At 56.6% G+C, this 26,038-nt stretch overlaps 2 protein-coding genes across 2 annotated transcripts in view; one reads left to right on the forward strand and one right to left on the reverse strand.

The window, feature by feature from the left end:
* The window catches only part of gucd1 (guanylyl cyclase domain containing 1), a 39,496-nt gene extending 33,612 nt beyond the window's left edge, over nt 1–5,884 (reverse strand). Inside the window, exons 1-2 of the mRNA XM_070887502.1 lie at nt 5,655–5,884; nt 5,265–5,349 (exon numbers count right to left, since the gene is read on the reverse strand). Of these exons, the coding sequence (XP_070743603.1) occupies nt 5,265–5,349; nt 5,655–5,685 (116 nt within the window). The 5' untranslated portion in view covers nt 5,686–5,884. The remainder of the gene's footprint in view (nt 1–5,264; nt 5,350–5,654) is intronic.
* A 196-nt stretch (nt 5,885–6,080) lies between these two features.
* snrpd3 (small nuclear ribonucleoprotein D3 polypeptide) lies at nt 6,081–14,330 on the forward strand. The gene is made up of 3 exons (XM_070887503.1): nt 6,081–6,332; nt 12,107–12,299; nt 14,134–14,330. Exons 1-3 carry the CDS (start codon nt 6,207–6,209, stop codon nt 14,193–14,195), a joined length of 381 nt encoding a protein of 126 aa, XP_070743604.1. The 5' UTR covers nt 6,081–6,206; the 3' UTR covers nt 14,196–14,330.
* Nucleotides 14,331–26,038: the final 11,708 nt, after the last annotated feature.

Below are 26,038 nucleotides of genomic sequence, written 5' to 3' on the forward strand. Positions count from 1 at the left end.
CTGTATACTGTCATTTTACTGTGAAAACCGAGTAAAAGAGGGACATCATACCCCCTCTATGCTATAACCGAATTTCAACGACTATTTTCGCCTGTATATTGCATTGCATTTCAACGGGGGACACAGGGTAATGTTTAGCTAGTATAAATGCAGGGAAGGTTGACTCTCGAGAGCAGGAATTTTGCTTACCTTGATTGACACTCAAGAGTGTGGAGTGTCAACAGGGGGGACTGAAAGGGTGCAAAATTCACAAAAACCCTCCGTGTTTGGGCTCATTCGAAAGGAAATTTAATTTGGGACTATCTACCGAAAAGTTTGGAACTCTAAAGTGCTTATGAAAGAAACTACAAACTTTAATAGAATTATGAACTTTTACAAGACAAATTCAAGGCTGTGGGCGGACCTACGGAGCTAGCAAGAGACAGTCTAATTAAGTAAATCTACCTGGGTGTGAGAACTGAGTTAACCTGTCTGGAAGAATGAGTATTTGAAAATCCTTCTCCACAAGAGACATTAACATCACAAAATCACCCAGAGGTAACTCCCCATCAACATGGGTCTGGACAACCATTTCAGCATATACATCACAAAGAGGCCCAATCCAGCCTATATGCAAAAGACTAAGCTCAAAAGGACATTGCAATTACCAAACTAATATTTCCATCAGGAAACAGTTTTTCGAACATCAACCCACCCAAGACATATCAACTTTTAACGAGCCCAACAAAATAGTACAAAGAAGAACCAAGCCCGCCAAAATTATACAAAGGATTTTGAAGAGATTTGGGGCCAAGATTAGAACACTGAAATGATATAACTGGCCCCTGTTTTCAACAGAGATGAGAGGGCTGGTTGCTAGGTAGCTACAAGGCTTCTACCTTATCAAGACAAGGAGAGAAACCAACGCAACAGTTGTAAACTAACTTTTCCAGCCTCGAAGTCCTGAAGGAAGGAAGAACATCACCATCTACCATTAACTATCAAAAGGATTGGTCAGCATAAGTCCCTGCCTGCTCTGGAGTCTAACCTAGTTAGAATTAGGTTTTGGGAGGTGGGAGGTATAATCTTACTGCAACCCCCTTTGAATGTGTAGTGTATGGTACTTTATTAGAGTGATTATAAGTTTGACCTTGTACCTTTCCTTGTACTGTCCTTTATTAGAGTGATTGTAAGTTTGGCCTTATATTTTCTTACTAGAGTAGTAAGCATGCATTACCCTGACTGTAATAAAACCAAGTTCTTTGCATCAAACCAGTGTCCTCTGCACTTTTGTCACGCCCCCCCAAATAAATCCAGAGTACAGAACCCAAGGGAGGGGGAGCGATTCGAAACTGCTCAAATTGGTCAGAAGGGAACCTGACCCCCTCATAGAGACCACACACCCCTCCCTTGCAACATGAAACACAAAACGTTAGTATGCAGGTACAGCAAGTGATCAGGAAGGCAAATGGAATGTTGGCCTTTATTGCAAGGGGGATGGAGTATAAAAGCAGAGAAGCCCTGCTACAACTGTACAGGGTATTGGTGAGGCCACACCTGGAGTACCGCGTACAGTTTTAGTCTCTGTATTTAAGGAAGGATATACTTGAGTTGGAGGCTGTTCAGAGAAGGTTCACTAGGTTGATTCTTGAGATGAAGCGTTTGTCGTATGAAGAAAGGTTGAGTAGGTTGGGCCGATAGTCATTGGAATATAGAAGAATGAGAGGTGATCTTATTGAAACGTATAAGATTCTGAGGGGGCTTGACAAGGTAGATGCAGAGAGGATGTTTCCTTCGTGGGGGAATCTAGAATTAGGGAGCACAGAATAAGGAGTCGCCCATTTAAAATGGAGATGAGGAGGAATTTCTTCTCCCAGAGGGTCGTGAATCTAAGGAATTTTACACCCGAGAGCTGTGGATGCTGGGTCATTGAATATATTTAAGGTGGAGATAGACGGATTTGAATGATAAGGGAGTAAAGGATTATGGGGAGCAGGCAGGGAAGTGGAGCTGAGTCCATGATCAGATCAGCCATGATCTTATTAAATGGCAGAGCAGGCTCGAGGGGCCGTGTGGTCTACTATGTCCTGTTTCTTATGTTCTTATGATGTTTAGTTTCGGTTCCGTCAGGACCACTCGGCTCCAGATGTCATTACAGCCTTGGTCCAAACATGGACAACAGAGCTGAATTCCAGAGGTGAGGTGAGAGTGACTGCCCTTTGACATCAAGGCAGCATTTGAGTGAGTGTGGCACCAAGGAGCCCCAGTAAAACTGAAGTCAATGGGAAGCAGGAGGAATACTCTCCACTAGCCATACCTAGCACAAAGAAAGATGGTTGTGGTTGTTGGAGGTCAATCATCGTGGCCCCAGGACATCGCTGCAGGAGTTCCTCAGGTCAGTGTCCTAGGCCCAGCCATCTTCAGCTGCTTCATCAATGACCTTCCCTCCATCATAAGGTCAGAAGTGGGGATGTTCGCTGATGACTGCACAGTGTTCAGTTCCATTTGCGACTTCTCAGATAATGATGAAGCAGTCCATGCCCACATGCAGCAAGACCTGGAGGGAATTCAGGCTTGGGCTGATAAGTGGCAAGTAACATTCGCACCACACAAGTGCCAGGCAATGACTATCTCCAACAAGACAGACTCTAACCACCGCCCTTTGACATTCAGCGGCATTACCATCACCGAATCCCCCATCAACATCCTGGGGGTCACCATTGACCAGAAACTTAACTGGACCAGCCACATAAATACTGTGGCTACAAGAGCAGGTCAGAGGCTGGGTATTTTGCGGCGAGTGTCTCACCTCCTGACTCCCCAAAGCCTTTCCACCATCTACAAGGCACAAGGCAGGAGTGTGATGGAATACTCTCCACTTGCCTGAATGGGTGCAGCTCCAACAACACTCAAGGAGCTTGACATCATCCAGGACAAAGCAGCCCGCTTGATTGGCACCCCATCCACCACCTTCAACATTCACTCCCTCCACCACCGGCGCATCGTGGCTGCAGTGTGTACCATCTACAAGATGCATTGCAGCAACTCGCCAAGGGCACTTCAGCAGCACCTCCCAAACCCGCGACCTCTACCACCTAGAAGGACAAGGATGGCAGGCGCATGGGAACACCACCACCTCCACGTTCTCCTCCAAGTTACACAACACCCTGACTTCGAAGTATATCAGCCGTTCCTTCACCGTCGCTGGGTCACAATCCTGGAACTCCCGAACAGCACTGTGGGAGCACCTTCACCACACGGACTGCAGCGGTTCAAGGCGGCGGCTCACCACCACCTTCTCAAGGGGCAACTAGTGATGGGCAATAAATGCCGGCCTTGCCAGCAACACCCATACCCCGAGAATGAATACAAGTACATTTACATGTATTGTGGGTGTGAGGTGTTTTCTACTAAAGTTAGTGTATGCGGCTAAAAGGATGTCGATGGTATCAGCAGTTTCTATTGGACACTGAATTAGGTTAAGGATCTTACCATTCAAGGTACACGTCCCAATATGCTCTGGTTACAAAAATGTCAACTTCACACTTGTCGATATTAAATTGCACTGCTCCACTCTGCCAGCCTGTTTATGCTTCCCGTATTCTTCCTCCATCAGCTGAGGTTTATGAAGGTCGAAGCCAGTGAGAACATTTAAGAGACAATGTGGTGCATAAGGGTTTACAACAACAACTTGTATTTATATAACACCTTTAACATAGTAAAACGTCCCAAGGCGCTTCACAGGAGTGTTATAAGACTGCATTTAGGGTTAGGTTTAGGGTTACAGAGTTAACGTTGAGTCGATGATCCTTTGACAGAACTAGAGTGTGTTCGAGAGAACAGATTCTTAACAAGCACTGAAAGGGGAGAGGAGGAAACAACAAAAGGGAAGTCTGTGATAGGGTGGAAGGCAGGAGAGATTAGAGAGACAAAAGGGATGATGGGCCGAATTCAAATGGTAAGCACTCTGCTCTCACCCCTTCCCCTCCCTCTCAGAACCATGACAGGATTCCCCTTGTCCTCAGCTTTCACCCCACCAGCCTCCACATTCAACGGATCATCCTCCGCCATTTCCACCACCTCCAGCATGATCCCACCACCAATCACATCTTCCCCTCCCCTCCCCTCTCAGCATTCCGAAGGGACCGCTCCCTCCGCGACACCCTGGTCCATTCCGCAGTCACCCCCAGAACCCCCTCCCCTTCCCACGGCACCTTCCCGCGCAAGCGCAGGAGATGCAACACCTGCCCTTTTACCACCTCCCTTCCCACTACCCAGGGCCCCAAATACTCCTTCCAGGTGAAACAGAGATTTACTTGTACTTCTTTCAATTCAGTATACTGTATTCGCTGCTCACGATGTGATCTCCTCTACATTGGGGAGACCAAGTGTAGATTGGGTGACCGCTTTGCGGAACACCTCTGTTCAGTCTGTAAGTGTGACCCTGAGCTTCCGGTCGCCTGTCACTTTAATTCCCCGCTCCACTCCCACTCCGACCTCTCCGTCCTCGGTCTCCTATACTGTTCCGACGAAGCTCAACATAAGCTCGAGGAACAGCACCTCATCTTTCGTTTAGGCACTTTACAGCCTTCTGGACTCAACATCGAGTTCAACAATTTCAGAGCATAACCTCTGCCCCCATTTTGTTCTCTTCCCCCCTATTCCGCCCCCACCCAAGAGCCTGTTTCTTTTTTTCTCCTTGTCTCTAATGGCAGGTCATTATCCCGCCATTCACACCCTATCTTGACTAATGTTTTTCTAACTCCTGCTATTACCATTTAAATTCGGCCCATCATCCCTTTTGTCTCTCTAATCTCTCCTGTCTTCCACCCTATCACAGACCTTCCCTTTTGTTCTTTCTTCCCCTCCCACTTTCAGTGCTTGTTAAGAATCTGTTCTCTCCGAACACTCTCCAGTTCTGACAAAGGGTCATCGACCCGAAACGTTAACTCTGCTTCCCCTCCACAGATGCTGCCTGACCCGCTGAGATTTCCAGCATTTTCTGTTTTTATTCCAGATTCCAGCATCCGCAGCATTTTGCTTTTGAAGAAATTACGACAGGTGACCAAAGGCTTGGCCAAAGAGGCAGTTTTTAAGGAACATCTTAAAGGAGGAGAGATGCTGAGAGGTTTAGGGAGGGAGTTCCAGAGCTCGGGGCCCAGGCAGCTGAAGGCACGGCCACCGATGGTGGAGCGATTATAATCAGGGATGTTCAGGAGGGCAGAATTAGAGCGGGAATGGGGAAGAGGTGGGGGTGAACGTGCGATGTCCCCGAGGGTACTCACTGCAGCACCATCCTGGAGCAGGCAAGTCCGCAATCCCAGTGAAACGTCTGCTGGATCACAGGAACGTTGAGTTGAACAAGGTCATCTGGGAGGGGAGACAAGAGAGAGAGACATGAGACACATCCGGACTGTGACAGCACAGACCCAGGAGCTGCCCCAGCCCTCCCCGGGGGAGCCACTCCACTCCCCCTCACACCCAACCACCCACAGCTGGAGATTGGAGCCCCCGGCCCGGCCCGGCCTCCCTCCCTCCCGAGTCACGGGCTCAGGGCTCAGGGCCCGCCCCAGAGACCCGATCACAAACTCCAGGCTGACTCAGTGCAGCGCCGGGGGGCGGGGGGAGACCCGCACCACCTCCGGGAACCGCTCTCTGCCGACCGCCACATTTACCCCTCACGATGTCCGGCTCACTGGGTTTCATGGCCACCGCCGCCTCACCCTCCCGGGCCGGGAGCCCCGGCGCCTCCTTTATTTCTCTCGCGGCCGCTTCTCTCCGCCTGGCGCCGGGATACAACCCGCCGGGCGGGCGGCCATTGTGGCGGAGGATGTTGTTAAGCACGGACCGTGTGCGGGGGACTGGCTTCTGGGCGGACCCGGCTGATTGAGCACTTCCGGTTCAGGGCATCCTGGGAAAGTGGAGGACCCGCCCCGCGGGGTGTGCTGGGACACTGGAGGACCCGCCCCGCGGGGTGTGCTGGGTCACTGGAGGACCCGCCCCGCGGGGTGTGCTGGTATACTGGAGGACCCGCCCCGCGGGGTGTGTTGGGATACTGGAGGACCCGCCCCGCGGGGTGTGCTGGGTCACTGGAGGACCCGCCCCGCGGGGTGTGCTGGTATACTGGAGGACCCGCCCCGCGGGGTGTGCTGGGATACTGGAGGACTGAGCCGCAGGACCGCGCGCCGTAGGTCCTGCACTGGGAGTTGAGCCGCCGCTACCGCACCATGTCGATCGGAGTCCCCATCAAAGTGCTGCACGAGGCCGAGGGCCATGTGGTGACCTGCGAGACCAACACGGGCGAGGTTTACCGGGGCAAGCTGATCGAGGCCGAGGACAACATGAACTGCCAGGTGAGGCCCGGCATCTGCGGCCGGAGTCAGCGACCTGAGGACCGGGGGGGGCAGGAGCCCGGGGGCTCGGGACCGGGGGGGGGCAGGAGCCCGGGGGCTCGGGACCGGGGGGGGGCAGGAGCCCGGGGGGGGTGGGGCAGGAGCCTGGGGGCTCGGGACCGGGGGGGGGCAGGAGCCCGGGGGCTCGGGACCGGGGGGGGGCAGGAGCTCGGGGTCGGGGGCTCGGGACCGGGGGGGGGGGCAGGAGCTCGGGACCGGGGGGTCGGGGGCTCTGGACCGGGGGGGGGGGGGGCAGGAGCCCGGGGGCTCGGGACCGGGGGGGGCAGGAGCCCGAGGGCTCGGGACCGGGGGCTCGGGACCGCGGGGCAGGAGCCCGGGGACTAGTGTGACTAGTCATTATCCTCAATGATTTGTTCTCTAACTTCTATTGGGGATGCCGATCTGTGGCCTCCCTCTAACCCGGTATTGACCCTCTCAGACAATGATAGAGTGCAGAAGCAGGCCATTGGGTCCATTGTGGTAAACCGGATCTCCTGGTTCAACTTGATAGTTGAGAGTCTTGAGCCCTATGACCTTGTGGACAAACTCCAGTGTCTCCTTCGTAACTTGTCTGAACATAAGAAACAGGAGCAGGAGTCGCCATTCGGCCCCTCGAGCCTGCTCTGCCATTCAGTAAGATCATGGCTGGATTGATCATGGACTTAGCTCCACTTCCCCGCCCGCTCCCCATAACCCTGACTGCCTTATTGTTCAAAAATCTGTCTTATCACCACCATAAATATATTCAATGACCCAGCCTCCACAGCTCTCTGGGGCAGAGAATTCCAAAGATTCATGACCCTCTGTGAGAACCAATTCTTCCTCATTTCTGTTTTAAATGGGTGACCCCCTATTCTGAAAGTGGCCCCTTAGTCTGAAGCCAGCTATCTAGGTAGCCCTTTCCCAGTGCCATGATTACATAGAATATACAGCACAGAAACAGATCATTCAGCCCAACCAGTCCATGCCGCCGTTTATGCTCCACTCGAGCCTCCTCCTGTCTTTTCTCATCTAAATCTATCAGCATAACCCTCTATTCCCTTCTTCCTCATGCTTTTCAAACCTTCCCTTAAATGCATTGATACTATTCACTTTAACCACTCCCTGTGGTAGCGAGTTCCACATTCTCATCACTCTCTGGGTAAAGAAGTTTCTTCTGAATTCCCTATTGGATTTCTTGGTGACTACCTTGTATTGATGGCCTCTAATTTTGCTCTTCCCCACAACTCTACTCTATTTCTGTATCTACTCGATCAAAACCTTTCATAATTTTAAAGACCTCGATTAGGTCACCCCTCAGCCTTTTCTCAGAGAAAAGAGACCCAGCCTGTTCACCCTTTCCTGATATGTATACCCTCGCATTTCTGGTATCATCCTTGTAAATCTCCTCTGCACCCGCTCCAGTGCTTCTATCCTTTTTATAATATGGCGACCAGAACTGTATGCAATACTCCAAATATAGTCTAAACAAGTTTTGCATAACTTCACTGCTTTTAAATTCTATACCTCTAGAAATAAACCCTCGTGCTTGTTGTGCTTTTTTCTGACCATGTTAACCTGTGTTGCTACTTTGTGTATTTGTTCTCCGAGATTCCTTTGCTCGTCAACCCAATCCCACCTAGACTCGCACCCTCCAAGTAATAAGTGACCTCCCTATTCTTCCTGCCAAAATGTAATGCCTTACATTTATGTGTGTTGAAATTCATTTGCCATTCTGCAAGTTTATTAATGTCCTCCTGTAATTTGTGGCAGTCCTCCTCAGTATTGGCTATTCCCCCTCACCCCCACAATTTGACATCGTCTGCAAATTTAGAAATTGTGTTTTTGATTCCGAAATCCAAATTGTGAACAACAGTGGTCCCAGCACTGATCCTTGTGAAACACCACTACCCAGCTTCTCCCGCTGTGAATAGCTTCTGTTTACCCTTACTCTCTGCTTTCTGTCTTGAAGCCAGCTAGCTATCCATTCTGCTACTTGTCCCCTGACTCCGCACTCTCTGACCTTGTTCATTAGTCTATTATGTGGTACCTTATCGAAGGCTTTTTGCAAATCTAGATAAATTACATCTACTGCGTTACCCTTATCCAGTTTCCCTGTTACCTCTTCAAAAAATGCAATGAGGTTAGTCAAGCAAGACATGACTATTATTATACTTTTGGTTTCTAAATGTTCTTCTATTTTCTCTTTTAGTAGGGATTCCATTATTTTTCTTACCACTGATGTTAAGCTAACTGGTCTATAATTCCCTGGACAAGTTCTAGCTCCCTTCTTAAATATAGGTATTACATTAGCTATCCGCCAGTCCTCTGGCACTACACCTCTTTTTATTTTATTTCATTACTAATCTCATGATCCAATGTCCTGTCCACCTGTTCCAACTCCCTGGTAAATATTAAAACTAAGTAATTATTTAATATTTCTGCCTGTGGTATTATCCTGTATGTCCCTTAGTGCCCCTAGTCCCATCGCAACTTCCCCTTTTTTATTGATGTGCCTCTAAATATTTTACTATTTTGTTTTATGTTCCTTGATAATTTAATTTCATAGTTCCTCTTTGCCTTCCTAATTGTTTTTTTGACTTCTCTCCTAGATGTTATCCTACCTGCTCTGGTTCATTCCCCATTACTAGATCCAATAGCGATTCCTCCCTTGTTGGTTTAGAAGGGAGCCCTGTACACATTGTAGGAACTCCATTCCCTTATCCCCTTTACCCTACCCCTTCTGTCCAATTAATATCAGGGTGGTTGAAATCCCCCATGATGATTATTCTGTGTTTTTTACGCATTTCCCTAATTTGTCTGCATATTTCTTCCTCCACCTCCCGCACACTATGAGGTGGTCTGTAGACTGCCCCCATTAGTGTGATTGATCCCAATCTTTTATCTCTATCCATACGGATTCTATTTCTGTCTTGCTGATAGCTGCGTCACTTTTCTCGACTGCCATTATGTTATCCCTGATAAGTACAGCTACTCCACTGCCCCCCTTTTCCCCCTCTATCTTTTCTAAATATGTTGTACCCTGCAAAGTTTAATTCCCATTCCTGATGTCTCAGTAATCCCTACTATGTCTGGTTCCTCGCAATGCATGATTGCCTCCAGCTCCCGTTTTATTACAGACACTGTACAGCAATGTACACAGACAGTTTCACTCATTTTTAATCGCAGTTCCCTTCTCTTTATTTTTAACCATCATTTTACATTCTTGTTTTATAACTCTATTTATTCCTTGGCCATCAATGTCCTCTCTTACTTTACTCTTTCCTATGCTCTCCTTTCCTGTCTTGTTTATAGTTAAGCTGTTTTCATTTCTTGTAGATCGTACCAGTTTAAAGCCTTTGCCACCTCCCTGTTTAATCTCTCCACTAGGACGTGGAGCCCGTCCCATCGGTACAGCTCCTTCCTGTACCAGAACTGGTGCCAGTGTCCCATGAAAAGGAACTCCTCTTTCCCACACCATCCAAAATTCCTCTCCCCTGTTAATTCTCCTAATCTAACTAACTTTCTAAACTTCCTCTCACTTGAACATTCCCCCCCCCCCAGCCACTATTTAGTTTAAAGCCCTCTCTACAGCCCTAGTTATTCGATTCATGAGGACACAGTTCCCAGCCTGGTTCAAGTGACGCCCGTCCCGACGAGGCAGCTCCCTCTTACCCCAGTACTCCCACACCAGTCTCTGAGCCGCACATTCAACTCTGTGATCTTATTGACCTTATGCCAATTTGTGTGTGGCTTGGGCAATAATCCAGACATTATTACCTGGAGGTCTTGCTTTTTAATTTAGCTTCTAACTCCTGCTACTCTTTCAGCGGGACCTCCCCCCATTCCTACCTATGTCGTTTATTCCAACATGGACCATGACAACTGGATTTACCCCCTCCCTTTCCAAGTTCCTCTCCAGCGCCGTGAGATATCCTTACCCTGGCACTGGGTAGGCAACACACCCTTCGCGATTCTTGTACTTGGCTGCAGAGGATGCTACCTATCCCCCCAATTATAGAGACCCCTAACACTACCACATTTCTATTCTGCTCCTCCCGGACAGCCTTCTGAGCCATGGTGCCTTGGTCTGCATTGTGGCTGCCCTCCCTGCAGTCTTTCTCCTTGTCCTCACAGGGAGTGAGTACATCGTACCTGTTGGACAGGACCGGTGTCTGCGGGACCTTCTTCTCAACCTCTCCTAAATCCCCGCTACCCAGCTCCCTAACAGTCACACCCTCCCTTTCCTGAAACTGTGCTTTCCTCTGGGGTGTGACTGTATTCTGGATAAAACTGTCCAGAAATTCCTCTTCCCCCTCCTTGTGTCGGAGTGTCTCTAACTCCCATTCCAGCTCAATGATTGAGCCGAGTGACTGAAGGCAGAGACATTTCCTGCAGATGTAGGAATCCGGGACAGCCTCACTGTCCACAAACTCCCACATACTGCAGTCCCCACACATACCCTACCATCTCTCGTCTTTCTTTATTTGCTTCATGATAACCTAAATTAATTTAATTTGTTGGAAGTTTTTACTTCAACGATTATTTATAGTTATATTAATTAGTTTATCTAGTTACGTTGTTGATTTAATAAAGTGTTAGTTATTGTTCCCCAGCTCTTAGTTTAAAACACTGCACTAGCTTCGAGGGAAAAAACTTACCTGCTGCCCTGTCTCGTCACTCCATGATTTATTTTTCTCTCGTCTTTATTTACCCGTCCTGGGTGTCTCTCTCCCCCTCCGCCTCCCCCCCCCCCCCCCCCCCCCATCCCGGGTTCTCCCACACCCCGATGCAGAATTCCTTTACTGTCAGTCATTTTGTATCCAAGGATTCGCAGGCTGAGTCACGGGCCGTGGCATGAACACTCCCGTGTCCGTAACCATTCTCACACTCTCTGCTCGGGTGGTTCCTCCTGTACGGTGTGAGGGTTTTATGGGATCCACACCCGAATGATGAAGGGGGTGGGGCTTCCCACACCCCGGAAGCAACCACCCGGCTGGATTTGCCCCCGAGGTTGGGACTGCCTGAAGCTGGTTGTGACCCTGCGCCTCCTGACTGAGGTGGGAGTGCTGCACAAGGCCGGCAGCTTGCTCCACATCCCTTGCACCTTTCTGTCCCAGGTGCGCCAAGTGCAGCTCTTGCGTTGGTGTTTGCGACTGGCTCCGCTGCGCACCAGGAGCTGTGCTTCATGGTGCAGGTTTCTGGGGCGGGTCTGGGGGTCTCGGTACCCCGGTTGGTGCTGTGTGGTTCCAGTGCTGTCGGTTAGTTGTGTCCCAATGAGCTGGGACACTGTGCTGACTGTGTGAACAGTCTCCCAATGGATACACGTTGTCTCACAATCAGGGGTCGGCCATTTAGGACTGAGGTGAGGAGAAACTTCTTCACTCGGGGTTGTGAATCTTTGGAATTCTCTGCCCCAGAGGGCTGTGGAGGCTCAGCCATTGAGTATATTCAAAGCAGCGATCAGGAGTCGAGGGTTACGGGGAGCGGGCAGGGAAGCGGAGTTGAGGTTGAAGATCAGCCGCGATCTTATTGAATGGCAGAGCAGGCTCGAGGGGCCGAATGGCCGACTCCTGCTTTGAATTCTTTATGTTGCGCTCCAGTGTTTGCGTACTCTGTGTTCTGGCTTTATTCTCTGTCTGCACTTTAATGGGTCGTTGCTGCTGTTCCCGGGGTTGTGTCGTTGTTACGATGCAGGCACTGGTGTTACGATGACCCCAGTGCCTGCACTGACCCTGTGCCCCTTGCCTCCACAGATGTCCAACATCACTGTCACCTACCGGGACGGCCGCGTGGCACAGCTGGAGCAGGTGTACATCCGGGGCAGCAAGATCCGCTTCCTCATCCTACCGGACATGCTGAAAAACGCTCCCATGTTAAAGAGCATGAAGAACAAAAACCAGGGGACTGGGGCTGGCCGAGGGAAGGCTGCGATCCTCAAAGCTCAAGGTCAGTGTGCCTGTATCCTCAACCCTCGCCCATCGCTCCCTCACACCTGGGTGCTGGAACCTGTGTGTTGCCTGTGGGTGAGCTCTCCTGCAGTGGGCCCGTGTGCTGCCCAGCGGCACTTTGCTGCAGCTGATCTTACTGCCCAATGCAGGCTGATGCTGCCCTTTCACCCCTGGGGCCTGGGTTATCATCCAACTCACGCCGAGAGATCAATGTCTATGAGGGCCCTTGGTGAATTGAGCGTGATAGGGAGCTTTACTCTGTATCTAACCCGTGCTGTACCTGCCCTGGGAGTGTTTGATGGGGCAGTGTAGAGGGAGCTTTACTCTGTATCTAACCCGTGTACCTGCCCTGGGAGTGTTTGATGGGACAGTGTAGAGGGAGCTTTACTCTGTATCTAACCCCTGTACCTGCCCTGGGAGTGTTTGATGGGACAGTGTAGAGGGAGCTTTACTCTGTATCTAACCTGTGCTGTACCTGCCCTGGGAGTGTTTGATGGGACAGTGTAGAGGGAGCTTTACTCTGTATCTAACCCCCTGTACCTGCCCTGGGAGTGTTTGATGGGACAGTGTAGAGGGAGCTTTACTCTGTATCTAACCCCCTGTACCTGCCCTGGGAGTGTTTGATGGGACAGTGTAGAGGGAACTTTACTCTGCATCTAACCCGTGCTGTACCTGCCCTGGGAGTGTTGGATGGGACAGTGTAGAGGGAACTTTGCTCTGTATCTAACCCCCTGTACCTGCCCTGGGAGTGTTTGATGGGACAGTGTAGAGGGAACTTTACTCTGCATCTAACCCCGTGCTGTAGCCAGGGTGCACCTTGTCTGAGAAAGCTGACGAATAAAATCAGCTGTGTGGTTGATAATGAAGAAGAAAGCTGTCGACTGCAGGAAGATATCAATGAACTGGTCAGGTGGGCAGAACAGTGGCAAATGGAATTCAATCTGGAGAAGTGTGAGGTAATGCATTTGGGGAGGTCTAACAAGGCAAGGGAACACATATTAAATGGGAGGACACAGAAGTGTAGAGGAACAAAGGGACCTTGGAGTGTTTGTCCACAGGTCCCTGACGGTAGCAGACCAGGTGGTTAAGGCGGCATACGGAATACTTACCTTTATTAGCCAAGGCATAAAATACAAGAGCAGGGAGGTTATGCTTGAACTGTATAAAACACTGGTTAGGCCACAGCTTGAGTACCGTGTGCAGTTCTGGTCACCACATTACAGGAAAGATGTGATTGCACTGGAGAGAGTACAGAGGAGATTTACAAGGTTGTTACCTGGTCTGGAGAATTTTAGCTATGGAGAAAGATTGGAGATGCTGGGTCTGTTTTCTTTGGAACAGAGGAGGCTGAGGGGAGACCTGATTGAGGTGTATAAAATTATGAGGGGCCTGGATAGAGTGGATAGGACGGACCTGTTTTCCTTAGCAGAGGGGTCAATAACCAGGGGGCATAGATTTAAAGTAATTGGTAGAAGGTTTAGAGGGGATATGAGGGGAAATTTCTTCACCCAGAAGGTGATTGGGGTCTGGAACTCACTGACTGAAAGGGTGGCAGAGGCAGAAACCCTCACCACATTTTAAAAAGTACTTGGATGTGCACTTGAAGTGCTGTAACCTACAGGGCTACGGACCAAGAGCTGGACAGTGGGATTAGGCTGGATAGCTCTTTGTCAGCCGGTGCGGACACGATGGGCCGAATGGCCTACTTCCGTGCTGTAAATTTCTATGCTTGTATGAAATGATGCCAGAAATGATAGTTTTCTGTTCCGGGAGCACAAAGCTCACCAAAACTTAAGAATTAAATCCTGTTAATATTACTTTGTTGTTCTCAGTGGCTGCCCGGGGGAGAGGACGTGGGATGGGCCGTGGGAACATTTTCCAGAAGAGGAGGTGAGGTCTTTTCTGCCCTTCCCGTCCCACAGAAGGATTTCCAGGATTGCTTTGTGTATTTGTTATTTTATAATTCTGTAGACTGACATGAAGTCCATTTTGTTGAGGTTTGTTGCCAATAAACATTGTTTTCAATAAATGATGTCTGTGTTTGGTCCTAGTGTGCCTGTGCGAGCGACTGTCTGTCTATGTCTGCGAGCGTCTGTCTGTCTGTCTGTGCGAGCAAGTGCCTGTCTGTCTGTGCGAGCAAGTGTCTCTGTCTGTGCGAGCGTCTGTCTGTGCGAGCGAGCGTCTGTCTGTGCGAGCGAGCGTCTGTCTGTGCGAGCGAGCGTCTGTCTGTGCGAGCGAGCGTCTGTCTGTGCGAGCGAGCGTCTGTCTGTGCGAGCGAGCGTCTGTCTGTGCGAGCGAGCGTCTGTCTGTGCGAGCGAGCGTCTGTCTGTGCGAGCGAGCGTCTGTCTGTGCGAGCGAGCGTCTGTCTCTGTCAGCGAGCGAGCGTCTGTCTGTCTGCGAGCGCCTGTCTGTATGTCTGCAAGCGAGCGAGCGTCTGTGCGACCGAGCATCTGTCTGCGGTATTACCATGGGTTGTGGTGCTCTTTGCCCCACCTCGAAGCTGCAGGGTGTGCTCACAGTGACAGGAGGGGCCGTGAAGGATGGGTCACAGGTGGGAGGGGCTCAGTGACTAGCTGGTGGGTGGGGGGAGAGAGAGAGAGAGACTGGCGGCGGGGGGGTAGAGAGTGAGAGGGAGACTGGGGGGGGGGGTTGAGAGGGGGACTGGGGGGTAGAGGGGGACTGGGGGGAGGTGGTTGCGAGAGAGGGGGGACTGAGGGGGTGGTAGAGAGAGAGAGCTTGGGGGGGGTAGAGAGAGGGAGACTGGGGGTAGAGAGGGAGACTGGGGGTAGAGAGGGAGACTGGGGGTAGAGAGGGAGACTGGGGGTAGAGAGGGAGACTGGGGGTAGAGAGGGAGACTGGGGGTAGAGAGGGAGACTGGGGGTAGAGAGGGAGACTGGGGGTAGAGAGGGAGACTGGGGGTAGAGAGGGAGACTGGGGGTAGAGAGGGAGACTGGGGGTAGAGAGGGAGACTGGGGGTAGAGAGGGAGACTGGGGGTAGAGAGGGAGACTGGGGGTAGAGAGGGAGACTGGGGGTAGAGAGGGAGACTGGGGGTAGAGAGGGAGACTGGGGGTAGAGAGGGAGACTGGGGGTAGAGAGGGAGACTGGGGGTAGAGAGGGAGACTGGGGGTAGAGAGGGAGACTGGGGAGAGAGAGGGAGAGGGCCGGGGAGGGGAGAGAGAGGGAGAGGGCCGGGGAGGGGAGAGAGAGGGAGAGGGAGAGGGCCGGGGAAGGGAGAGAGAGGGAGAGGGCCGGGGAGGGGAGAGAGAGGGAGAGGGCCGGGGGGGGAAAGAGAGGGAGAGGGAGAGGGGTGGGAGAGGGGGAGGGGGGGGGGGAGGGGAGAGAGAGAGGGGTGGCCGGGGGGGGGGAGAGAGCGAGTGGGACTTGGAGGGGTGGGCTGAGAGGGGGGGTGGACTGAGAGGTGGGCTGAGAGGGGGGGTGGACTGAGAGGTGGGTGGGGTAGAGAGAGAGAGAGAGAGTGGGGAGGGGGGGGTGGAGAGGAGAGAGAGGGGGACTGGATGGGGTGGAGGGAGATGGACTGGGGGGTAGAGAGAGGGGGACTGGGGGGTAGAGAGTGTGGGGGGGGAGAGAGAGAGTGGGACTGGGGGGGGCGGGGAAAGAGAGTGGGACTGGGGGCGGGGGGAAGAGAGGGACTGGGGTGGGGGGGAGAGAGAGGGACTGGGGGGGGAGAGAGAGAGAGGGATTGGGGCGGGGGGGGGAGAGAGATTGGGGCGGGGGGGGGAGAGAGAGGGGGACTGGGGGGGGAGAGAGGGGGACTGGGGGGTGGGGAGAGAGGGGGACTGGGGGGTGGGGAGAGAGGGGGACTGGGGGGTGGGGAGAGAGGGGGACTGGGGGGGGAGAGGGGGACTGTGGGGGGGGAAGAGAGAGGGGGACGGGGGGGGGAAGAGAGAGGGGGACGGGGGGGGGGGAAGAGAGAGGGGGACGGGGGGGGGGAAGAGAGAGGGGGACGGGGGGGGAGAGAGAGGGACTGGGGGGGGAAGAGAGAGGGACTGGGGAGTGGGGAGAGAGGAACTGGGGTGGACTGTGGGGGGGAGAGAGGTGGACTGTGGGGGAGAGAGGTGGGGTTGGGAGGGGGGTCGGGGGGGGTAGAGAGAGGGGGGACTGGGTGGGGTAGAGAGAGAGAGAGGGGACTGGGTGGGGTAGAGAGAGAGAGGGGACTGGGTGGGGTAGAGAGAGAGAGGGGACTGGGTGGGGTAGAGAGAGAGAGAGAGGTCTGGGTGGGGTAGAGAGATAGAGAGGAGGGACTGGGGGTAGAGAGAGAGATGGGGACTGGGGGGAGAGGGACTGGGGGGAGAGAGGGAGAGGGACTGGGGGTAGAGAGAGAGAGAGGCGGGGTAGAGAGAGAGAGAGAGAGACGGGACTGGGGGGGGTAGAGAGAGAAAGGGGACTGGGGGGGTAGAGAGAGGGGACTGGGGGGGTAGAGAGAGGGGACTGGAGGGGTAGAGAGAGGGGACTGGGGGGCTAGAGAGAGGGGACTGGGGGGGTAGAGAGAGGGGACTGGGGGGGTAGAGAGAGGGGACTGGAGGGGTAGAGAGAGGGGACTGGGGGGCTAGAGAGAGGGGACTGGGGGGCTAGAGAGAGGGGACTGGGGGGGTAGAGAGAGGGGACTGGGGGGGTAGAGAGAGGGGACTGGGGGGGTAGAGAGGGGGGACTGGGAGGGTAGAGAGAGGGGACTGGGGGGGTAGAGAGAGGGGACTGGGGGGGTAGAGAGAGGGGACTGGGGGGGTAGAGAGAGGGGACTGGGGGGGTAGAGAGAGGGGACTGGGGGGGTAGAGAGAGGGGACTGGGGGGGTAGAGAGAGGGGACTGGGGGGGTAGAGAGAGGGGACTGGGGGGGTAGAGAGAGGGGACTGGGGGGGTAGAGAGAGGGGACTGGGGGGGTAGAGAGGGGACTGGGGGGGTAGAGAGAGGGGACTGGGGGGGTAGAGAGAGGGGACTGGGGGGGTAGAGAGAGGGGACTGGGGGGGTAGAGAGAGGGGACTGGGGGGGTAGAGAGAGGGGACTGGGGGGGTAGAGAGAGGGGACTGGGGGGGTAGAGAGAGGGGACTGGGGGGGGTAGAGAGGGGACTGGGGGGGGTAGAGAGAGGGGACTGGGGGGGTAGAGAGAGGGGACTGGGGGGGTAGAGAGAGGGGACTGGGGGGGTAGAGAGAGGGGACTGGGGGGGTAGAGAGAGGGGACTGGGGGGGTAGAGAGAGGGGACTGGGGGGGTAGAGAGAGGGGACTGGGGGGGTAGAGAGAGGGGACTGGGGGGGTAGAGAGAGGGGACTGGGGGGGTAGAGAGAGGGGACTGGGGGGGTAGAGAGAGGGGACTGGGGGGGTAGAGAGAGGGGACTGGGGGGGTAGAGAGAGGGGACTGGGGCGGTAGAGAGAGGGGACTGGGGGGGTAGAGAGAGGGGACTGGGGGGGTAGAGAGAGGGGACTGGGGGGGTAGAGAGAGGGGACTGGGGGGGTAGGGAGAGGGGACTGGGGGGGTAGAGAGAGGGGACTGGGGGGGTAGAGAGAGAGGGGGACTGGAGGGGTAGAGAGAGAGGGGGACTGGGGGGGTAGAGAGAGAGGGGGACTGGGGGGGTAGAGAGAGAGGGGGACTGGAGGGATAGAGAGAGAGAGAGGGGGACTGGAGGGGTAGAGAGAGAGAGAGGGGGACTGGAGGGTAGAGAGAGAGAGGGGGACTGGAGGGTAGAGAGAGAGGGGGACTGGAGGGTAGAGAGAGAGAGAGGGGGACTGGAGGGTAGAGAGAGAGAGGGACTGGGGGGTAGAGAGAGAGGGGGACTGGGGGGTAGAGAGAGAGGGGGACTGGGGGATAGAGAGAGAGGGGGACTGGGGGGTAGAGAGAGAGGGGGACTGGGGGGTAGAGAGAGAGAGGGACTGGGGGGGTAGAGAGAGGGGGACTGGGGGGGTAGAGAGAGGGGGACTGGGGGGGGTAGAGAGAGGGGGACTGGGGAGTAGAGAGAGAGAGAGACGGGGAGTAGAGAGGGGGACTGGGGGATGGTTAGAGAGAGAGAGAGAGGGACTGGAGGGTGGTTAGAGAGAGAGAGGGACTGGAGGGGTAGAGAGAGAGAGAGGGGTCTGGGTGGGGTAGAGAGAGGGGGGGACTGGGGGTTAGAGAGAGAGAGAGGGACGGGGAGTAGAGAGGGGGACTGGGGGGTGGTTAGAGAGAGAGAGAGAGACTGGAGGGATAGATAGATAGAGAGAGAGAGGGGGGGGACTGGAGGGGTAGAGAGAGAGACTGGAGGCTTTAGAGAGAGAGAGTGGGAGAGCCTGTGGTGGTGGGGTAGAAAGAGAGCCTGGGGGTAGGAGGTTAGAGAGAGAGCCTGGGGAGGGGAGGGGGGGGGTGGCAGAGAGAGAGGGAGTGGGGTTGAGGGGCTTTGCGGGTAGAGAGAGGGGACTGGGGATAGAGAGAGAGAGAGGGGGACTGGAGGGGTAGAGAGAGAGAGAGGGGGACTGGAGGGTAGAGAGAGAGAGGGGGACTGGAGGGTAGAGAGAGAGAGAGGGGGACTGGAGGGTAGAGAGAGAGAGAGGGGGACTGGAGGGTAGAGAGAGAGAGAGGGGGACTGGGGGGTAGAGAGAGAGAGGGACTGGGGGGTAGAGAGAGAGGGGGACTGGGGGGTAGAGAGAGAGGGGGACTGGGGGGGTAGAGAGAGAGGGGGACTGGGGGGTAGAGAGAGAGAGGGACTGGGGGGTAGAGAGAGAGAGGGGGACTGGGGGGGTAGAGAGAGGGGGACTGGGGGGTAGAGAGAGAGAGAGACGGGGAGTAGAGAGGGGGACTGGGGGATGGTTAGAGAGAGAGAGAGAGGGACTGGAGGGTGGTTAGAGAGAGAGAGGGACTGGAGGGGTAGAGAGAGAGAGGGGTCTGGGTGGGGTAGAGAGAGGGGGGGACTGGGGGTTAGAGAGAGAGAGAGGGACGGGGAGTAGAGAGGGGGACTGGGGGGTGGTTAGAGAGAGAGAGAGAGACTGGAGGGATAGATAGAGAGAGAGAGGGGGGGGACTGGAGGGGTAGAGAGAGAGACTGGAGGCTTTAGAGAGAGAGAGTGGGAGAGCCTGTGGTGGTGGGGTAGAAAGAGAGCCTGGGGGTAGGAGGTTAGAGAGAGAGCCTGGGGAGGGGAGGGGGGGGGTGCAGAGAGAGAGGGAGTGGGGTTGAGGGGCTTTGCGGGTAGAGAGAGGGGGAGACTGGGGATAGAGAGAGAGTGAGGGGGGTAGAAAGAGAGACGGGGGTGGGGGGGTGTAGAGAGAGAGGGACTGGGGGCGGGGAGGTAGAGAGAGAGGGACTGGGGGGTGGGCAGAGAGAGAGGGGGACTGGGGGGAGGGGAGAGGGGGAGGACTGGGGGGGGAGGGGAGAGGGGGAGGACTGGGGGGAGCGGAGAGAGAGGGACTGGGGGGAGGGGAGAGGGACTGGGGAGGGGAGAGAGAGGAACTGGGGGGTATAGGTAGAGAGAGAGAGACTGGGGGGGGTGGTAGAGAGAGAGAGAGAGAGAGAGCCTGGGGGTGTGGTAGAGAGAGAGGGAGGGAGCCTGGGGGTGTGGTAGAGAGAGAGAGCCTGGAGGCGTAGAGAGAGAGCCTGGAGGCGTAGAGAGAGAGAGAGAGAGAGAGAGAGAGAGCCTGGGGGGGTTGGTAGAGAAAGGGAGAGGGACTGGGAGGGGAGAGAGGGAGAGGGACTGGGAGGGGAGAGAGGGAGAGGGAGAGGGACTGGGAGGGGAGAGAGGGAGAGGGACTGGGCGGGGAGAGAGGGAGAGGGACTGGGAGGGGAGAGAGGGAGAGGGACTGGGAGGGGAGAGAGGGAGAGGGACTGGGAGGGGAGAGAGGGAGAGGGACTGGGAGGGGAGAGAGGGGAGAGAGGGAGAGGGACTGGGAGGGGAGAGAGGGAGAGGGACTGGGAGGGGAGAGAGGGAGAGGGAGAGGGACTGGGAGGGAGAGAGAAAGCAAGGGACTGGGAGGGGAGAGAGAAAGCAAGGGACTGGGAGAGTAGAGAGAAAGAGGAATTGGGAGGGTAGAGAAAGGGTGGTACTGGGGGGGGGAGTAGAGATATGGACGGGGGGGTGGGGGGTAGAGAGAGGGAGGGACTGGGGGGTGGTTAGAGAGAGAGAGAGGAACTGGAGGGGTAGAGAGGGACTGGGGGTTTAGAGAGAGGGAGAGCCTGGGAGGTAGAGAGAGAGAACCTGGAGTGGGGGTTTAGAACGAGAGACTGGGGGGGGAGTTAGAGAGAGGGACTAGGGGGTTAGAGAGGGGGACTGGGGCGGAGAGAGAGAGACGGGGGGAGGGGGCAGAGAGAGAGAGACGGGGGGAGGGGGTAGAGAGAAAGAGAGAGAGAGCGAGGGGAGCTGGGGGGAGTGTAGAGAGAGAGAGAGGTGGATCTGGGGGGTCGAGAGAGAGGGGGGACTGTGGGGGTCGAGAGAGGGACCTAGGGGGTAGAAAGAGAGGGGGGGACCTGGGGGGTGTAGAGAGAGAGGGGGGACTGGGGGTTAGAGAGGGGCGGGACTGGGGGTTACAGAGAGAAGGGGGGGGACTGGGGGTTTGAGAGAGGGGGAGGACTGGGGGTTAGAGAGAGAGGGGGGGGGGACTGGGGGTTTGAGAGAGGGGGGGGACTGGGGGTTTGAGAGAGAGGGAGGACTGGGGGTTTGAGAGAGGGGGGTACTGGGGGTTAGAGAGAGAGAAAGGGGGATTAGAGAGAGAGGGATGTGGGGGTAGAGAGAAAGAGGGGGACTGGGGGTAGAGAGAGGGGGGCTGGGGGGAGAGAGAGAGAGAGAGGGAGGGAGGGACGGACCGGGGGGGGTAGAGAGAGAGGGTGGACTGGGGGGGTGGTTAGAGAGAGAGGGGGGACTGAGGGGGGGGTGGTTAGAGAGAGAGCGGGGACTGAGGGGGGGGGTGGTGAGAGAGAGCGGGGACTGAGGGGGGGGTGGTGAGAGAGAGGGGGGACTGAGGGGGGGGTGGTTAGAGAGAGAGGGGGGACTGGGGGGGGGGGGTTAGAGAGAGAGGGGACTGGGGGGGGGGGTTAGAGAGAGAGGGGGGACTGGGGGGGGGGTTAGAGAGAGAGGGGGGACTGCGATGGGGGGGGTTGTGAGAGAGGGGGTACTGGGGGGGTTAGAGAGAGGGGGGGACTGCGATGGGGGGCGTTGTGAGAGAGGGGGACTGCGATGGGGGCGGTAGAGTGAGAGGGAGGGTCCGGGGGGGTAGAGAGGGGGACTGGGGGTTTAGAGAGAGGGAGAGCCTGGGAGGTAGAGAGAGAGAACCTGGGGTGGGGGTTTAGAACGAGAGACTGGAGGGGGGACATTAGAGAGAGAGGGACTGGGGGCGGGGGGGGGTAGAAGCAGAGAGGGACTGCAGGGGACTGGGAGGTAGAGAGAGAGGGGGACTGGGAGGTAGAGAGAGAGGGGGACTGGGAGGTAGAGAGAGAAAGGGAGACTGGGAGGTAGAGAGAGAAAGGGAGACTGGGAGGTAGAGAGAGAGGGAGACTGGGGGGGGGGGGGGGGGTTGTAGAGAGAGAGACTGGGAGGGGGGGGTAGAGAGAGAGCGGGGGTGGGGGAGGTAGAGAGATAGAGCCTGGGGGGTTCGAGAGGGATTGCGGGGGGTAAAGGGAGAGCAAGGGAGAGAGAGCCTTGGGGGGGGGGGGGGGGTAGAGCGAGAGAGAGAGAGAGAGAGGGGGGGGGGAGACTGGGGTTGGAGAGGGGGGGGGTGGTTAGAGAGAGCGAGAGAGAGAGACTGAGGGGGGGGGTTAGATAGAGGGACTAGGGGGTTAGAGAGGGGGACTGGGGGGGTGAGGGAGAGAGAGAGAGACGGGGGGAGGGGGTAGAGAGAGAGAGCGAGCGAGGGGAGTTGGGGGGGTGTAGAGAGAGAGAGGTGGATCTGGGGGGTCGAGAGAGAGGGGGGACTGTGGGGGTAGAGAGAGAGCGAGAGGGACCTAGGGGTTAGAGAGAGAGGGGACTGGGGTTTAGAGAGAGAGGGGGGGACTGGGGTTTAGAGAGAGAGGGGGGACTGGGGTTTAGAGAGAGAGAGGGGCGGGACTGGGGGTTAGAGAGAGGGGGAGGACTGGGGGTTAGAGAGAGGGGGGGGGACTGGGGGTTAGAGAGAGGGGGGGGACTGGGGGTTAGAGAGAGGGGGGGGGACTGGGGGTTAGAGAGAGGGGGGGGACTGGGGGTTAGAGAGAGGGGGGGGACTGGGGGTTAGAGAGAGGGGGGGGACTGGGGGTTAGAGAGAGGGGGGGACTGGGGGTTAGAGAGAGAGGGGGGGGGACTGGGGGTTTGAGAGAGAGAGGGGGGGACTGGGGGTTTGAGAGAGGGGGGGAACTGGGGGTTTGAGAGAGGGGGGGGAACTGGGGGTTTGAGAGAGGGGGGGACTGGGGGTTTGAGAGAGGGGGGGGGCGACTGGGGGTTTGAGAGAGAGGGGGGACTGGGGGTTTGAGAGAGAGCGAGAAAGGGGGATTAGAGAGAGAGGGATGTGGGGGTAGAGAGAAAGAGGGGGACTGGGGGTAGAGAGAGGGTGGCTGGGGGGAGAGAGAGAGAGAGAGAGAGGGAGGGACGGACGGACCGGGGGGGTAGAGAGAGAGGGTGGACTGGGGGGGGGGGGTTAGAGAGAGAGGGGGGACTGAGGGGGGGTGGTTAGAGAGAGAGGGGGGACTGAGTGGGGGGGTGGTTAGAGAGAGAGGGGGGACTGAGTGGGGGGGTGGTTAGAGAGAGAGGGGGGACTGGGGGGGGGGAGGTTAGAGAGAGAGGGGGGACTGGGGGGGGTTAGAGAGAGAGGGGGGACTGAGGGGGTTAGAGAAAGGGGGGGGGTTGTGAGAGAGGGGGACTGCGATGGGGGCGGTAGAGTGAGAGGGAGGGTCCGGGGGGGGTGTAGAGAGAGGGGGGACTGCGATGACGGGGGGGGGGGGGGGTTTGAGAGAGAGGGGGACTGCGATGGGGGGGGGGATGTTGAGAGAGGGGGGGAACTGGGGGGGGGGGGGGGGAGAGAGAGAGTGGGGGGTACTGGGCGGGTAGAGAGGGGGAGGAACTGGGGGGGGGGAGAAAGAGAGGGACTGGTAGAGAGAGAGAGAGAGAGGGGGGGACTGTGGGGGGGCGGTGAGAGAGGGAGCGGGACTGGGAGGGGGAGAGAGAGAGCGGGACTGGGAGGGGGAGAGAGCGAGAGGGACTGGGAGGGGAGAGAGGGAGTGGGACTGGGAGGGTAGAGAGGAAGGGTGGAGAGAAAGCAAGGGACTGGGAGGGTAGAGAGAAAGCGAGGGATTGGGAGGGTAGAGAGAGGGTGGTACTGGTGGGGGGTAGAGATATGGACGGGGTGGTGGGGGGTAGAGGGGGGTACTGGGGGTTGGTTAGAGAGAGAGAGAGAGAGAGAGAGGGGGACTGGAGGGGTAGAGAGAGGGACTGGAGGTTTAGAGAGGGAGAGCCTGGGGGGTAGAGAGAGAGAACCTGGGGTGGGGGTTTAGAAAGAGAGACTGGGGGGCGACATTAGAGAGAGGGGGACTGTGGGGCGGGGGCGGGTAGAAGGAGAGAGGGACTGCAGGGGAGGGGCGTAGAGAGAGAGAGGGACTGGGAGGTAGAGGTAGAGAGAGAGAGAAAGAGAGGGAGACTGGGGGGGTAGAGAGAGAGAGAGAGCGGGGGTGGGGCAGGTAGAGAGATAGAGCTGGGGGGGAGGGTAGAGAGGGATTCCGGGGGGGTAAAGAGAGAGAGCGAGGGAGAGAGAGCCGGTGGGGGGAGGGGGGTAGAGCGAGAGAGGGATTGGGGGCGTGGAGAGAATGGGGTTAGAGAAAGAGAGAGACTGGGGGGGATAGAGAGAGGGACTAGGGGGTTAGAGAGAGGGACTGAGGGGATAGAGAGAGAGACGGGGGAGGGGGCAGAGAGAGAGAGAGAGACGGGGGAGGGGGTCGAGAGAGCGAGGGGACCTGGGGGGGGGGTGTAGAGAGAGAGGTGGATCTGGAGGTCGAGAGACAGGGGGGACTGCGGGGGTAGAGAGAGAGAGCGAGAGGGACCTGGGGGGTAGAGAGAGAGAGGGGGACCTGGGGGTGTAGAGAGAGAGGGGGGGGGACTGGGGGTTAGAGAGAGAGAGGGGGGGGGACTGGGGGTTAGAGAGAGAGAGGGGGGGACTGGGGGTTAGAGAGAGAGAGGGGGGGACTGGGGGTTAGAGAGAGAGAGAGGGGGGGACTGGGGGTTAGAGAGAGAGAGAGGGGGGGACTGGGGGTTAGAGAGAGGGAGAGCCTGGGAGGTAGAGAGAGAGAACCTGGGGTGGGGGTTTAGAACGAGAGACTGGAGGGGGGACATTAGAGAGAGAGGGACTGGGGGGGGGGGGGTAGAAGCAGAGAGGGACTGCAGGGGACTGGGAGGTAGAGAGAGAGGGGGACTGGGAGGTAGAGAGAGAGGGGGACTGGGAGGTAGAGAGAGAGGGGGACTGGGAGGTAGAGAGAGAGGGGGACTGGGAGGTAGAGAGAGAGGGGGACTGGGAGGTAGAGAGAGAGGGGGACTGGGAGGTAGAGAGAGAAAGGGAGACTGGGAGGTAGAGAGAGAGGGGGACTGGGAGGTAGAGAGAGAGGGGGACTGGGAGGTAGAGAGAGAGGGGGACTGGGAGGTAGAGAGAGAGGGGGACTGGGAGGTAGAGAGAGAGGGGGACTGGGAGGTAGAGAGAGAGGGGGACTGGGAGGTAGAGAGAGAAAGGGAGACTGGGAGGTAGAGAGAGAGGGAGACTGGGGGGGGGGGGTTGTAGAGAGAGAGAGAGAGAGGGACTGAGGGGGGGGGGGTAGAGAGAGAGAGCGGGGGTGGGGGAGATAGAGAGATAGAGCCTGGGGGGTTCGAGAGGGATTGCGGGGGGTAAAGAGAGAGCAAGGGAGAGAGAGCCTTGGGGGGGGGGGGGGGGGTAGAGCGAGAGAGAGAGGGGGGGGGGGGAGACTGGGGTTGGAGAGAGGGGGGGTGGTTAGAGAGAGAGAGAGACTGAGGGGGGGGGTTAGATAGAGGGACTAGGGGGTTAGAGAGGGGGACTGGGGGGGTGAGGGAGAGAGAGAGAGAGAGACTGGGGAGGGGGCAGAGAGAGAGAGAGAGAGACGGGGGGAGGGGGCAGAGAGAGAGAGAGAGAGACGGGGGGAGGGGGTAGAGAGAGAGAGAGAGAGAGCGAGCGAGGGGAGTTGGGGGGGTGTAGAGAGAGAGAGGTGGATCTGGGGGGTCGAGAGAGAGGGGGGACTGTGGGGGTAGAGAGAGAGCGAGAGGGACCGAGGGGTTAGAGAGAGAGGGGACTGGGGTTTAGAGAGAGAGGGGGGGACTGGGGTTTAGAGAGAGAGGGGGCACTGGGGTTTAGAGAGAGAGAGGGGCGGGACTGGGGGTTAGAGAGAGGGGCGGGACTGGGGGTTAGAGAGAGGGGGGGACTGGGGGTTAGAGAGAGGAGGGGGACTGGGGGTTAGAGAGAGGGGGGGGACTGGGGGTTAGAGAGAGGGGGGGGGACTGTGGGTTAGAGAGAGGGGGGGGACTGGGGGTTAGAGAGAGGGGGGGGACTGGGGGTTAGAGAGAGGGGGGGGACTGGGGGTTAGAGAGAGGGGGGGGACTGGGGGTTAGAGAGAGGGGGGGGACTGGGGGTTAGAGAGAGGGGGGGGACTGGGGGTTAGAGAGAGGGGGGGACTGGGGGGTTACAGAGAGAGGGGGGGGACTGGGGGTTTGAGAGAGGGGGGGGACTGGGGGTTTGAGAGAGGGGGTGACTGGGGGTTTGAGAGAGGGGGGGGACTGGGGTTTTGAGAGAGAGGGGGGACTGGGGGT

This window comes from Pristiophorus japonicus, chromosome 8 (assembly GCF_044704955.1).
Source record: "Pristiophorus japonicus isolate sPriJap1 chromosome 8, sPriJap1.hap1, whole genome shotgun sequence".
NCBI classification, from domain to species: domain Eukaryota; kingdom Metazoa; phylum Chordata; class Chondrichthyes; family Pristiophoridae; genus Pristiophorus; species Pristiophorus japonicus.

Bases quoted from the DNA above. Each gene is read 5' to 3' on its own strand.
- snrpd3 (XM_070887503.1), top strand. From the start codon at position 6,207: ATGTCGATCGGAGTCCCCATCAAAGTGCTGCACGAGGCCGAGGGCCAT. The intron at 6,333-12,106 runs GTGAGGCCCGGC...TTGCCTCCACAG, and splicing joins AGGACAACATGAACTGCCAG to ATGTCCAACATCACTGTCAC. The intron at 12,300-14,133 runs GTCAGTGTGCCT...TGTTGTTCTCAG, and splicing joins TGCGATCCTCAAAGCTCAAG to TGGCTGCCCGGGGGAGAGGA.